The sequence below is a fragment of the Anser cygnoides genome, chromosome 6 (assembly GCF_040182565.1).
Source record: "Anser cygnoides isolate HZ-2024a breed goose chromosome 6, Taihu_goose_T2T_genome, whole genome shotgun sequence".
Lineage (NCBI taxonomy): Eukaryota > Metazoa > Chordata > Aves > Anseriformes > Anatidae > Anser > Anser cygnoides.
The window spans coordinates 19,927,445-19,942,053 of NC_089878.1; the positions used below are offsets into that span (position 1 = coordinate 19,927,445).

At 43.5% G+C, this 14,609-nt stretch overlaps 1 protein-coding gene and 1 long non-coding RNA gene across 4 annotated transcripts in view; one reads left to right on the plus strand and one right to left on the minus strand.

The window, feature by feature from the left end:
• Window positions 1–968, plus strand: part of OLA1 (Obg like ATPase 1) — a 109,816-nt gene extending 108,848 nt beyond the window's left edge. For all 3 annotated transcript variants that reach the window (XM_066999662.1, XM_048061286.2, XM_066999663.1), the window contains one exon: window positions 445–968. In XM_066999662.1, the coding sequence (XP_066855763.1) occupies window positions 445–546 (102 nt within the window). In that variant the 3' untranslated portion in view covers window positions 547–968. The remainder of the gene's footprint in view (window positions 1–444) is intronic.
• LOC125182488 (uncharacterized) overlaps window positions 473–14,609 on the minus strand; it is a 37,424-nt gene continuing 23,287 nt past the window's right edge. Inside the window, exon 2 of the long non-coding RNA XR_007162391.2 lies at window positions 473–9,149. This is a non-coding gene — a long non-coding RNA (uncharacterized lncRNA). The remainder of the gene's footprint in view (window positions 9,150–14,609) is intronic.

Below are 14,609 nucleotides of genomic sequence, written 5' to 3' on the forward strand. Positions count from 1 at the left end.
GTGCAGGCTGTTAGGGATTGCTCTCTCAAGCAGTACCATTTTAGATTCCTGCCACTGCTGTTTGCCATCTGAAGGGTTCTTTTAGATAAAGAAAAAGAAAGCCTAAAAGCTGGAAGAAAAATATTTGAGTTGGTTTAGTCTCCTTTATTGTAAGATTTGCCAGAGTTTACAGAAAAGTTTCAGGTTTACCACTTGATAACATGGAAGGCACTCAAGCGCCATCAGTTCAGTGGAGGCTAAATTATTTGTGGATACGTTTTATATGTGTGTAAAACCAAGTTGTGTTAAACTGAGGAGTGCTGTGTGACTGTCAAACTCTGAAGCTGAAGCAATACCTTTTTTCTATTTTTTTAAACCAAAATGTATTTAAATAATTATAATTTGGAAATACTATAAAATATCTAATGAAATAACCAATTTTCCTTTTGTCTGTTGTATTTACAGGCTGCTGGAAAATACAGACAACAAGGCAGAAATTACATAGTGGAGGATGGAGATATTATCTTCTTTAAATTTAATACACCTCAGCAACCCAAGAAGAAATGAGTATCAGATGTTGTTCATTGCTCAGAAATAAACTGTGCTGCTTCAAAAAGCGTATGAATTTTTATTTAGGATGGAATATCTGGAAACAAAAGGCATACAGTTTCTACCTAGGGAACCTCCCCTCCCCCAGTGAAATTATTCTTGTTTGTTTTGAATTAAAATATGGCACCTCCAGTGAACATGCAAGTTCACTAAATGTGAACAGCTTTGCATTTCAAACGATTAAGACCCTACTCCAAATTGTAGAAGCTTTTCAGGAACCATATTACTCTCATGATACTTCATTAATCTCCATCATGTATGCCAAGCCTGACACGTTTGACAGTGAGGACAATGTGGCTTGCTCCTTTTTGAATCTACAGATAATGCATGTTTTACAGTACTCCAGATGTCTACACTCAATAAAACATTTGACAAAACCAGCCTTGGTGTGTTTGGGGATGTCTGTATTGACTGACTGTGGTGTGCTGAATGCGATACGGCACCTGGTGGATGCTGATTACAGAATTTTAAGACGTGTATGATACAGTAACTGGCAGTGTGGGGCAGCTGCAATTGTATCTTGAAAGTGAGTCTTTCATGGGAATCAGAAGATTAGGATGCCAATGATTTGTCTCAAAAAAGTTAATGAATTTGTAGATGGACATTCACTGAAAGATGATAGTAAGGATAATAAAAACGATGCAGCATAAATGATTTTTACTGGAGAGAGCAAATGTATGTAGAAAAATCATGTTTTTCTTGGAGACTGAAGCTTTTTTTGCTCAAGTCATTTTTAAAGAGTATTTCATTCTCGCCTTGAAATTATTAAATTGTGGAGGCTGGAGCAGCGGTGCCTGATGTTGTGTGTTGTCCTCTCAGGTCAGGATTTCAGGCCAGTGGAGGGTGACACAGATAGTGTTGTGAGGGAAGAGGTCACGCTGTGCTGGCAGGTAAGTCATTCTGCTGAAATAAGGCTGCAGATATGAATACTTTTTTTTTCTTTTCCCTTTTAACCATGAGTGAGAGCTAGTCTTCTCGGGTAACACAGAAGAGTAAGTTGTTGCCAAAAATAGAACCAAGTTTGTACTTTGAATGCAAGCTGTAGGATTGCCCTTGCTTGCAGTATGTTTAATGTATTTAAAATAGCCTGATTATTTTTGGAAGTGCCTGTGCCCGTGGTTTCAGCTACAGATTCAGTGGGTCACGGCTAGGGGAGATGCTGATGTTACCCATGGCTTACTGGTGTGTCAGACCTCTTGCATCACTGTGATAAATTTGCTTGTTATAAACTTTGAAAAGACAACGTCTCGCTGGCTGGCCTACCCTTTGTGTGCGAGATCCGGGGAGCGCTGGTCGTGTCCTGCACAGAGACTTCCCTCGAGACGCCACCTTTGAGCTTCAGTGCTCGTCCCTGAAAGAGCAAAGCATGGGTCAGTCAAAGCCAGGAGGCTTATTGTGGAAAAGTTGGCATCGTGCCTTTAATTGAACTGAGGAGAAAGAGGGAGGGCAGATGACTTCAATACATAGTTGTTGATTTTGTTTTAAAGAGCTTCTCCTTTTCCATGGTGGCAGGAGGGGGGAGAGTATTTTAAGGCAGGGAAATTAGGACTTCATGTGTTTTGCAGCCCTTGAAATTCTCTTTTGTATCATTTCCCTGGTGCAGCTGGTGTTTGTTCTTGGCATTATTTTGATGTTGCTTAATTGAGAAAAAATTAGGAGCACCAAATATTGTGTTTAAAAGTCAAATCCAAAAGAAAGTAGAATCTGCCCGTTTCTCTTGGAAGTCAGCAAGGTGCTAGTCACAGAGAAGGGTTCGTGCTGGGTTACAGACACAGTGAAAGGTGAGAGAGAAGTGGAGTGTATGAGCTGGGAAAAGAGAAGTCACCTCTTTGCTGCGCTGGTACCAGCTAAACGTGTTGTCTTGTCCATCTGAAATCCATTCTGGCTTCCAAAGTATTCCCATGCCCCCTAATTATTATATGTATAAATGAAGAAGTTGTTAGAAAGGACTGCACAATTAATGGATTCCTTTGTATTGTTGCTTCATTACATTTAGCAAGCCATATTTGTTTGAATGTTTATACTTCACAATATGTCCCTGTTCTAAAAATAGAAATAGTTAAAAATTGAAGTAAGTTCTTTTAGATAGGTAGTTTTTTGAAGCTATTACAATATTCTGAAAATAGAAACTGAACTTAAAAACTTTGCGACATCTTCTTTAAAAGTATGTATACTGAAATATGGCATATATTTCAGCTTTCTTTTTCTGTTTCAGTGTTCTTTTTAACTACTGAAGCTAATAAATTATTCCAGAATAAAAGAAGTTTTATTAAAGGAAAGAAAGAAAAATCTGATAAGCTCTGTTACTCCCATCTCTGGTGACTTGTGGCAACTGCTGCATTAAATACGTGCAGTCTGTGTTTCTCTTCAGCAGTTGTATACGTTTAAGATGTACCACTCCTAAAAACCTGTAGATAGATGTAACAAGTTTCAAATGCTCTGTTTTAAATAGAACTGTGATTTTAATTTAAGCCAAGCACATAGCATTTATGCATTTCAACCTGTGCAGTTGATTCCAGGTGCAATGTATCCATCTTACTCACATTTTCTATTTAAAAGTAAATAAATCTATATCTGCATGCTCCTACCAAAGTCTTGATGGCCCATACAAACTGAGGCGGATGATGGTGAGCAGGAGGAGACATTTTATTCCCCCAAATGAAGAAAGGTGAGAGAGGATTTTAGGCACTGTTCTTCCAAAATATTGGAAGTAGGGGATTTTGCAGAGGAGGAGTACTAACCCTTCCCATTCACTTCCGTGGATTCACTTTGAAAGCATGTTCAAATAACATTGCTGTAGACAACTCAGGGCTTTTTGTGGTCTTCACTGACAGCATCAATAACAATATTTAGGTGCTGCACTTGGATACTCCACGTGACATTTCAGGCTGTTAAGAAGCACGGAGGTTTAACTTTTAAAGACTACTTGTACTCAAGGATACCTCTCATGTAGGATAATATTTTCTGTCCTTATCAGCATTTCCCAAAACAACACAAGGGGAGAAGGCTTGGGCTTTCTCTGGGATTCAAAATATTGAATATTATCATAATGTTGTTTCCATTGTATGCTACCTAAAGTAAAATAGCAGGTGTGCTCACGCATGAACTCCTAACTGCCTGGAAATTAGGTGTGTTTTTCCTGCTAACTGAAAATTGAAGGAAATATTTTGGCAGGATAAGAGCCACCGGGATATAGCTGGCCACCTCTTGGCTGCCCAGCTGAGCATCAGTGTGGTCAGAATATTCCACAGAGAAATGAAAGAAATGTCTTCATAAACGTAGGAGTTGGTGTCTTAAGTGTCTTCATAAACATGTTCAGGCGGTGGGTGACAGGCTAAAACAAAGAAAAGGGTATTTATTTTCCATGGTTTCAGCTGTGCACTCCTTGCCACAAAATGTTGATGGTAGAAGTTGGCGAGGGTTCAAAAATGCTTGGACAAAACGTTTGGGGTGGGGAGGGGAGAAGCAGTTGATGGGATTAGAAAAAAAAAAAAAGGTATCACCTCTGCACTTGGAGTCCTTAAGTCACAAGTTGCTGGAAGCTGGTGAAAAGCTGTTAAGTATATGTTGTCTCTGGTTTTGTTCTCAGCTGTGGGGCATCAGTTGGCTACCATCACAAACTGGGGTGCAGGGTGGGATGGGACTGTGGTCTGACCTGCTGCTGCCATTCGTGCATCCTCTCCAAAGCAACTTTTCTTCAAAGGCTGCCCACAAACACCAGTGAAGAGTATGGCCTCTTTAATGTCCTTCCTGGTACTGCATTTTGATTAAAGCCTTTCTTAAAAAAATAAAAATGGGGGGATTACTGGCTTAATGTCAGGTTTATTTGGTCTTTCAATGAATTTGACCAGCTCTGTAGTGGTTGTAGCATGATCATAACTATTTTAAATTATTTACCTTTTCTGGAACATTGCTCTCTTAACCTGCTGCAGGTTCCTATCTGCCTTCTTCCCTTCGTCACCCAGGTTCTCTCTGATCTCTGCCCAGGGTCTGGCTGGTCGAGGAGTTTTCATGTCAGAGAGCCTGCTTTGAAAACACTGTTATTTTCTTTCCTTCCGCTGGCTGAACAAGCCCCCGGTGAAGCGGCTGCACCGTAGCTGCGTAGCTCCTGGTGCTGGAGCGATGCTGCTGGTGGCTGCCGCCTCGGAAAGCCGTCAGGAGTGTGCTCCTGCACGGCGAGCTGGCCAACAACCCTCATCACGACCAAGGTGTCAGCAATGCACTTTCTCGTGCAGCCTCCCGTGCTTTTGTGGGCGCCAGCCTTCCTCAAACCATCCTGGCAGAGCCTGGCTGCTCCTCACCGTGTCAGCTGGCAGTGGCACTGCGAGGCCCTTTTCACCAGGTGGATTGAGCGCCGAGCATCGCTCCTGCCAGTTGCAAGGTATGGCGGTAAAACTGCGTTTTGAAAGAGCAAAGAATGCGGAAAAGTTGTCAGTTTAAAAAAAAAATTGCTAAGTTTTAACGTTTTTCTCCACTCATGAACTCCGCTCACGAAGGGTGTGTGTGGGGAGTCATTAAAAGTTGGTAATTGTTTAAAACTAATAATCACTTGTTTTAATTTTTACTCTCCCAATACTAATTCCACATGTTTGATTATGCTAATCCTACCATTTTGCTTCAATTAAACCAGGAAAACCACTGAAGGCTTTGAAAAAAAAATAAAATCAAAGTAGTGGTATTCATCACAGTATCCCGGCAGAGTGGAAGAGCTGCGTGCTGGTCGGGCTTTGAAAGTTTTAAAGTCAATTCTGTGTTTCAAGGCTGTCTTTGAAGCAGTTATTTCTTGGCTTCTATCTACAGGTAGTGCCAGTTCCTGATCTATGAGAACAGACGCATATGGCAGCGTGTTGCATATTGTGAAATAAGTTACATGTGTGTACTTGCCGACATAAACAGATGATTTGGTATGTGCCTGCTCATCAGAGCTCATTATAGCTCCGTGCATTTGCAGATTGCCTGTAGCATTTTATTTCCTACATGCAAAATGTATGTGTTCAGCACAGCTTTACAAACCATACAGAAAACAAAATCTTCTGCTGCTCCAAGAGCACGTGCGGTGCAGAAGTTCCCAGAAGACGTCCGACTGGGAAAGTCAGCAGGCCTGCAGGTGGGGCTGGCCGAGCAGAGGCGCGGGCGTTTTCCTGCCCTCTGCGGCTCCAGTGCTGCTGCAGGAGGGGAAGGTCCTTGGCTTTGGGCCCCTGCGGGGCAGGAAATCTGCAGAGCAGAAGGGATTCAGAAGGCTGAGATTATATGTGGGTATGTCCAAGCGCAGATAAATAGCATGCCAAGGGCTGTTTCCGTGGGGATGGTGTTGGAAGAAGTGCTGCTCTGCATTGACCAGGCTTTTGTCCTCGGTAACCCAGGCTCCAGCTCAGGTGGGGGCAGGTGCGATGTGCCCTGCCTCAGCTCTGTCCTCCTCCTCCTCTTCCTTCTCCTCCTCACTGGCAGCAGCAGCGTCAGTTCCAATGTGATGTCTAATCTCAGCCTGGACTTTGAAGTGCAGACTTAAATCACTGCCCTACTTGTATCTCTCGTATCCAGGTAACTTGCTGTATTTTGGTGAGCCCAATAGTCATGGCAGCATGCCCGGAAGGTGAGAGGTTCCTGAGGGGGACTTGGGAGACCTATTTGTGAGCACCTTCACTGCCTTCTGGCCACAGAGGAGCTGCATACCTGAGGTACAGCCCAAGGTAAGCATGGTGTGCCCCCAAGTTTGGTTCCTGCTCCCAAGAACAAAGAAAAAAAGTAAGGCTGCACAAAGGCATCCACAAATTTTGATTCATGGTAAACATGCGATAACTTCAAAGCCAATAATGTCTCCATTCAGTAGATAGGAAAGCTGTTGCCCATGTAAAAAGATCCTAGGAGGGAGCCTGAGCACCACGAAGAAGGGCTCAGGCAGGAATGCAGCAGCTCAGTGTGCGAATGGCAGAGCAGGGATTTGCCCGTGCTCAGCGCTGGTTGTGGTAGGAACCCCCCAACACCCCATGCCGTGTGAGGGCAGGACCAGCTCCCAGCAGGGGCTCTGCTGCTGCTGAAGGGCCGTGTTGCCATGTTTGGCAGCAAAAAACACATTTGCTCTCCTTCAAAAATTGTCTGCGAACTCTTGTAGCTGCTGAAGAGTTAAACTTCTCTGAAGTCTGAATTGTGTGTGAAGTACCTGAGTTTGGTTATAAATCCTGCTTAAGTTTCAAAGCACAGCATTATTGGAGGTAGCAGTAGTAGCATCAAACAGCCGTGATAAGATCAACAAATTACTATGTATAATTGTTTGTGCTGGGGTGTGTGCAAGGAGATAAATAGCTCATAAATTAAACACCAGTGCCTGAGGGTGAGTCATTCATGGATTCAGAGCTGTCCTAGCACTCTCGAGCAAAAAGTAATTTTCTCTTAGTTCAGTAATTATGCAATTGCAGATCTAAGATCAGCAATCAATGCTAGGTGCACTTGCAGAGTTGGAAGCATACTTCAGCTGGTGGAGTTCCCCATCCATTGAGTAACAGCAAAAAGTCTGCTGCTTGTCGCTGTAGTGGGGAACATTCTCACTGAGGTACAATTCTTCACTAAGATAATGCAGACTTGCATAAAACAAGAATGAAGACTTGCATAAAAAAGGGATTAGATGTAGCCAAGGGTCAGTTTTTGCTGTCACAAATTGGCAGTGCTCTCAGCTTCAGTAGAGCAGTATTAGTTTATGCTAGCAGAAAATCTGGCCCAGGCTATTAAGAAAATCAGCAACCCCCCTGATAACTGCATAGGTCAGCCAGGCCCTCGCCTCTTTCCGAGCAGCGCCTGGCCCCTCTCTGGCTGCACTGGGCTCCTGCACTCTCACACGGGGTGGCTGAGCCCCCTCCTGGCTTATTCATGAGGCCTTTGGTCTAATCAGGGCTTTTGCAAGGACAGAAAATAGTAAATGTAATCTGTTATTATAGCAACATCGTCTTGATCTGCTTTTGTTTACTAATGTTTTGCCAGTCACTGAATATTTTTTTGCTGAATTCAGACAGAGATCGCAGTGAGAAATCATACGGTTTTTTGGAAATGCAGCGTAAATCCCACTGCTGTTCAGCAGCAGTCACTACTGGCACAAGCTCCCATACTGCAAGAGATGACTTGATGTAACCTGCAGCCTTGCAGCTGCAGGCTCTCCCAGGAGCCGCGCTGCGGCACCAAGACAGCTGCAAGCAGCGCTGCCCCTGGGCATGGCTGCTGCAGCCAGAGATTTGATGTGGTGGGGATGGCTTTCAGAAATGCAAGGAGCTGGCAGTTTAGGCCATCTTTCATCACAAGCTGCTGTGAAGTGTTTAAATTACAGAGCAGTTTAGACAAGAAACATGCCCAAGCTGCAGCGTGGCCAGGGAAGCTGGACAGTTCCCCAGGCTGGTGAGCGGCTGTGGCTCGGTCCTGCTGCTGCTTGGAAGTGCTGGCACTTCCAGACATGTGCACAGCCCCACCACACCCTGTGAGCCCCCCTTTCTTTCTTTTTTTTCTTTTTTTCCCACACAAATATGTCAAGTTTTAGGACTTTTCTGTACAGACTGCTTGCATCCACTGACTCTAGGCTCCACCCTAATAAACTGAATGGTTGCAATATTCCAGTAATGCCGACAAGTACACCCTTAAGTAAGCAAGGATGAAGAGTAATTGAAAATAAACTTTGAATTATAGAATAATAGAATGGCTTGGGTTGGAAGGGACCTTACAGACCATCTAGTTTCAGCTCCCTGGACAGGGATGTTACCCACTAAATCAGGTTGCCCAGGGCCCCATCCAACCTAACCTTGAACACTGCTGGGGATGGGGCATCCACAGGTTGGTCAGGTATGATTTGCCCTTGGTGGAGCTGTGCTGGCTGGCTGGCATCAGCTTCTTGTCTTGAATGTGCCCTAACATTGCAATTTGCAATTTTCACTGTCATAGAATTGTAGAATGGTTTGGGTTAGAAGGGATTTTTAAAGACACGTCTGGTCTTTCTTCACTCTCCATGTTAGGGTGAAAAGTTTTTATGAAGATGTTCTACTTCCTGACAGCAACCTTGTGTCCCTTTTGCTCATCAGATGGCTGCTCTTGAAGTCTGACCATTGTCACTTTTGTATTTTTCGTAACTAACACTGGGATCCTGCCTTTAATGTTTGCAGAACCTTTCACAGAGCAAAGACTGTCTGCTCTTCTCCAGGGCGAGTTCTCTTATTCATCAGCTAATGCCGCATCAGTTCTGCTCTAAATATACTTAGGAGAGATGGGAACACAACTGGTGGAAAATTACTGCAACAAGGATGTCTTCTCCGTTAAACGATGCCTTCTTCCTTGCGATGTCTCTATCCCTTCACCTGTAGCCTGGCTTTTGACGGCTTGCCCGAGATTTCTGCAGTTCCTGCCATCCCTGCCCCGGGTCCCGGTGCTCAGGAGCTCGTTCCCAGGTGAGGACACTTCTCCTACCTTTTTGCGCAGTGTTTCAGGCGGGCTGTCTGAGTTTCCCGCAGAGGTTCCTGCCTCCGCAGCCTGCTGGCTTGGGACGCGCGTGTGGGAAGTGCTCGAGGTCAGCCCTGGCAGATGCCATTCTGGGAACAGAAGAGAAATGTTTAATTTATATTTACTATTTAGGGGAAAAAAGCTGTGAGTGCGCTCTTTTATTCCAAAATAAAAATGCAGTAATGACTGGAGCGTTTAGCGCATTGGGGATGTCATTGTTTTCAATTACGTGCCATTCTGACGGGAGAGCACAGATTCTTAGGCTGAATGGAGATTTGTGCTGCAGCTATTTGTGCCTTTTAAAACATTTTCTTTACTACTTTAAGAGAAAACTGTAAAATGGCAATAATGACATATTATTACAAGTAAATTACACTGTAAAATAGCATTAATATTGCAGTTGAAACCTAGAATTTGAAATAAGATGGAAATATTCATTTGCCCGCAGCTTTTGTTCTTACCAAAAGCGATGTGGATTAGGAATGGGATTTAGGCAGTGCTCGCAGGCAAGCCGATGCTCGGTCACCTGGCCGCAGTGCGGCACCAAGCACCTCCAGCAGGGCAGGGGCACAGGAAAGGCAGCAAAAACCCTGGGCACACCGTGCTTGGGGCTGCGCTGCCCGCTGCTGTTGGGCTGGCGGAGGTGGGTCTGCGTGGCGGCACAGGACAGCCGCTGCTCCTCACCCTACTAATGAAGAGAGGCTAATAGGAATTAGAAATCAATAAAACCAAAGTGGGTGCAGGACGGTTATCAGGGAACTTGCACTTAGGAAGAGCACCGAATAATTAATACTCTATTTCATAAAAATTGTCCCTGGAAGTGGATAGGTCTGTTCTTTAAAGGTCATTTTTTTTTCCTCCCTCCTCCACCCATACGTGGAAAACTGTCAAACCCTTGAAGGGTCACTTCTGTACAGGGAGCTTCTGCGTTCGGAAGGTCTGCAGGAGATGTCCTTCAGAGGCATGTGTAGGACAGCTGGGTATCTCAAGCCGCTGTATTAGCACTATAGAACAAGGGATAAGAGAAACCATTTTGTTGTGATTTCAGTATTTCCCCATTAAGTAGGTTGCTCTGATAGTAGATCTGCGTTGCCAAAACCCTTTGTTTCCCTCTCTTGCTTATTCTGCCACCAGTTCACATGCGTTAGCTGCCTTTCAAATACGTGGCGCTATTCTGCATTTAACCAGGACTGCCAGCAAGGCACGGTGAAATCCCCGTGGCAGTGGGCCTGCAAGCCTCCCTGCTCCCTGCGCTTTGCCCTCAAACAGAACGGGCAGCCCTTCCTCGCACCGCTGGGTCATCCAGCCACGGCTGCTGCCGTTGGATGGCCATGGGATAAAAGGAGAAATCCCAGGGATCCCGTCACCCTTTTGTCGTGACTTCTGTTAATCAGCACAAAAAGAATAATAAGTGCAGAACTGATCATTCAGGAAACGTCTGCCCGACATTACATTTCTAGCACTTCTCATCTCTTATACATTGAGTAATACCTAGGTGCCACAAATTCCCTGTAAGTGGAATACGGCAGAAAGTCACCGATATTTCTGTAATCCTTCTTTGCTGTAGTGGAACGTCTCCATTTTCTGTCTTTGCAGTAATTTTGGTGAATTAAGGATACTTATGTTCTAAATCCTGTCCATCCTGGTTAGTTAAACTGGGACCAAGGAAGCTGTTCTGGGTGAGAATCAGAATTTATGTATCCTGATTATCTAAATATTTTTTTTAAATCGGTATTTATCAGTGCTCAAATGATGAGTGGGTATGTGGGAAATAGTGAAATACTAAAGCGTTTACAACATATTCCTGCATATTTAAAGACTTAGGGATTTTTTTCATTGGCTGAGTTTGTGAGCCTGCAATACCAACTGTGCATTTGTGCTTTCACTTCTTCATAAATCCATGGGAACTTTTCAGAAAAGTTTTAACTACATCATGTCAATGAACAAAGGGAAGGTTTATTTTGTATATACCCTCTTTACCTGAGGTCCATGGTTAGGTTCTGCATTAGAGCTTCTTGCTCTCATGTGCTCAGTTTGTGCTTTTGATCATACCACTCTTTGCACAAAGCCGAGAGAATTTCTGCTTCATAAAGAGGAAAATACAGACACGTTTTGAAGTCTATAGAAATTTATGTTTGCTCTTATTTTTGAGGCAGGGGAACTTCAGGTTTAACATCTCTACAGTTCTTCCTAGTTCTCTGTGCAATCAAAGTTTCCAAGGAGGACTTAATGGGGAAGAGAAATCATTTGGTTGTGGTGGTGATGGCATACTTGATACATTTTTCTTTAAAGGCTGTACATTGATAAAAATAGTAAGTAACCTAGTCTACTCACAACAGCTTCATCTTTAAGTTCATGCAAGTTTAGGGAGCTGTGAGTGACTAAAAGGATGAGTGGCTTAAGATTCACTGAGTGATACTGCAAATACAAGGACTGAAATACCAAAGGAGTAAAGGATATATAGACCTTTGCCCATTACATCAAGAAAATGAAAAAGTTAGGAAGGGGGAGGGGGGATTCCTGTGTTATATTTTTTCAACTCCTACTCCAAAAGGGGTAACCAGCCCATTAGTATAGGTGCCAGGAAGCTCGCTTTTGTGACATCTCACCAAACACACCTACTTTCACTGGACCACAGAAAGATCAATCCTGCCTGAAAACCACCCATTACCTAAGACACCTAATTTATATTAGAAGCTCTCTAAAAGGCACTGTCTGGCCCCCAACCTTCACTTCCAATGATAAAGAGGATGTTTTACACCGTATGTGACACTTAATCAAAACCGATATTCTTTAACAAACCCTTAACCTCTAGCACACAGGAGTCATATGAGGCCAAGGGACAAGACACAGATCCAGCTCAGGGTGGCATATCCTTTGATTAAGATGATACAGATTTCCCATTTTTATCAGGGTTACGGATTCTGGATATATCCCTTTTTGATTTGTCAGCATTAAATTTCAGTAGAGGTTCAAGCCAAAGAGAGACCAAGACTAGTTCTGTCTTCAACTGCGTATTAGGAGATAATTTCTCAGAATCCTCTGCAGTAATGATCCTCAGATCTTCTGATCTTTCTGTAAGCAAGTTTTTTTCTGGGAACCTGGATTTAAACTATGGCACAAACCTTGCTTGCATCTGGGTCTTTTCTTAAGGAGGAGTATCTAAATACACTTATTCTGCGAGCCCTGAAATGGACCTTTTTTCCTTTCCTCAGGTCTTTTTCAAAGAGACAAACCTTCAAGTGAGTTCTTTCACCCTCCCTTGGATTTCTGGGGCAGGAGGTTTTACTTACAGAGTATACAGTACTTTAGACAAGCATTGCAAACTTCAGGGGGTTAGACAATTTTCACTACCTGCAGTATATTGGATTCTCAGTATAGTCTACTTTACTCCTGGGTGATTTTTTTCCCCTTACTTTTTTAGGTAACCCCTTGTTCTAGGACTTGCATGTGTCTGCTTCAGGCAGGGGAAAGTCTCTCAAATTCCCTGATCCAGGGGAATTTTTTTTTTTCCCCTTTTCAGTCAAAGGTTTAAACTTGAGACTTTTGTATTTGGTTAGGAACACGGATCTATAGATATAAGTGGTACTCAGTATTACTTGAAAATAACTTGCTGCTTGACCGTTGGTGTGTGAAAAAGACCTAAAGAGGCCTGGCTTTTGGTTCTCAGTTGTATGTTTTTAAACAGTGAATTGGCAGATCTGTTCCGCATGGCTCTGGTTGATGACAGAACTGGCTGATGCGGGCTCACTTCTTCCGAGTGAGTGATATCCTAATTCAGTGCCTGGAAATGGTTTTTATTTAGGCTGTTTTCATTTTTATGATCGTTACGAATACATTTATAAGAAAAGCTCTTTTTGTGAGGAACTGACTTTCTCCTGCAGAAGCAAGGAAGCCCCTCTCGCCTCACAGAGAAAACCAGATCATCTAGAAATTTCTCCAGGGAAAAAAAAAAAAAAAAGGACAAGATTTCAGATGTCTTTAAGATATCATAAAAGAGAGTCGAGCAGGAAGCATTGATTTTCAGAACTTTCAGGCCTTTTTGTAAAACAGGGGCAATGTATATAGGTTACTTTTAAGAGAGAACTTCAGTCTGAGAGAGAAACCTGTAATCATGTCAAATTATCTTTAAAGGCAACTTCTGTTTAGTAAATGCAAAGCTGACAAGCAAAAATCCGGAGGACTGGTTCTAGTTTATGGCATATCACATACATCAAAGGTCACCCTTTTATTCTCCTGTCCCCTGGTTTTTAAAAACTTCATTAACGAACAGAAGCATATTCAAGGAGAAAGACTAGGATCTCAGCTGCTCTTTCCCAGTTCCTTACCCATCTTGACTTCTTAATCAGAAAATTAATTGGGTCTTGAAATCTTATTTTTTGCTAAATCTCTTCAGATTTAATCAGGGTGTTCTGCTGGAAGCAATCTTTCACTTAAGATTTCATAGAAATGTAGCTACAGAGAAGCCATGTCATTTCCTGCATCAAATACATCAAAGTTTTGTTGTTTAAAACAACAACAGCAAAAATCACTGAAGTATGTTCTGTGCATCAGTTCTGGTCTCTGCTCTAAGGAAAGACAATGCTTTATTTCTTCTTTCTGCTGAGGGGAGAATCGGATATACAGCAATGCAAATTAATAAATTACCAGAGGATGGGGGCAGAGTCCTCCTCCCGTGCCGTGTGCTTGCTGGCAGCTGTGCAATGCGGAAGCTTTTTCAGGGATCCTGGCTACAACTGGCACCTTCTGAGCTCCACGTGGTGGGAAGGAGAGCCTCCCTACGTCACCATCCCACAGCAAGACAGCTCTGCTGTCACCAGTAACTGGAGTGCTACCACTAAGAGCAGCACTTTCCAGGTGCGAGTGCTTTGTGGGAGAAAGGAACAGGTAGCTAGCAGGGAGCTTTTACCTGAAACGGAGAAAAGCAGAATTGGGCAACTCCATCACAAAGCTGAGTGTGTCCGAAACAACACACCAACATGTGGGACTTTTCTTGTGGTTGTTCAGCGTCTGCTAGGAGAGCTTTCTGTCCCGCTTGCTTTGGGTATTAATCTCACCCGCAATGCTGATCCATAATTACCTAAATGTCATTTTTAAGTGTTTGAAACATAGAGTTTTTGTGATCTACTGTATGAGCAAAGTTCCTGTGTGAATACCTTGCAGGGGATGGGTGGCCCCGAACACAGCCTCCTTGCCCCAGTGGCTGCTGGGGCCGGGATTCAGGATTCACACCGCTTTGCAATTCCGCATTGCACAGCGGCGAGACGCAAAGTCTGCCTTACCTGTAACTGGTGCATTTGGTAGGCTGTTCATTATGTCCCAGTGAAGACTTTCATTCTCTGACTACATGGGAGGGTAGTTAATGTTTTCAGATCTAAAGCTTGCTTTTGCAGAAATTTGGCTCCAGAGTTCACAGGAGAAACATGCCTCTAGGGGGCTGGAGGGCTGGATTAAAGTATTTAACAGCTCACTCAGGTTGATTTTACATATGGGGTCAGTTAAAAACGGTGCGGTCCCATGGCGAGGTGCCAGGTTTGTGTCTCATTTTA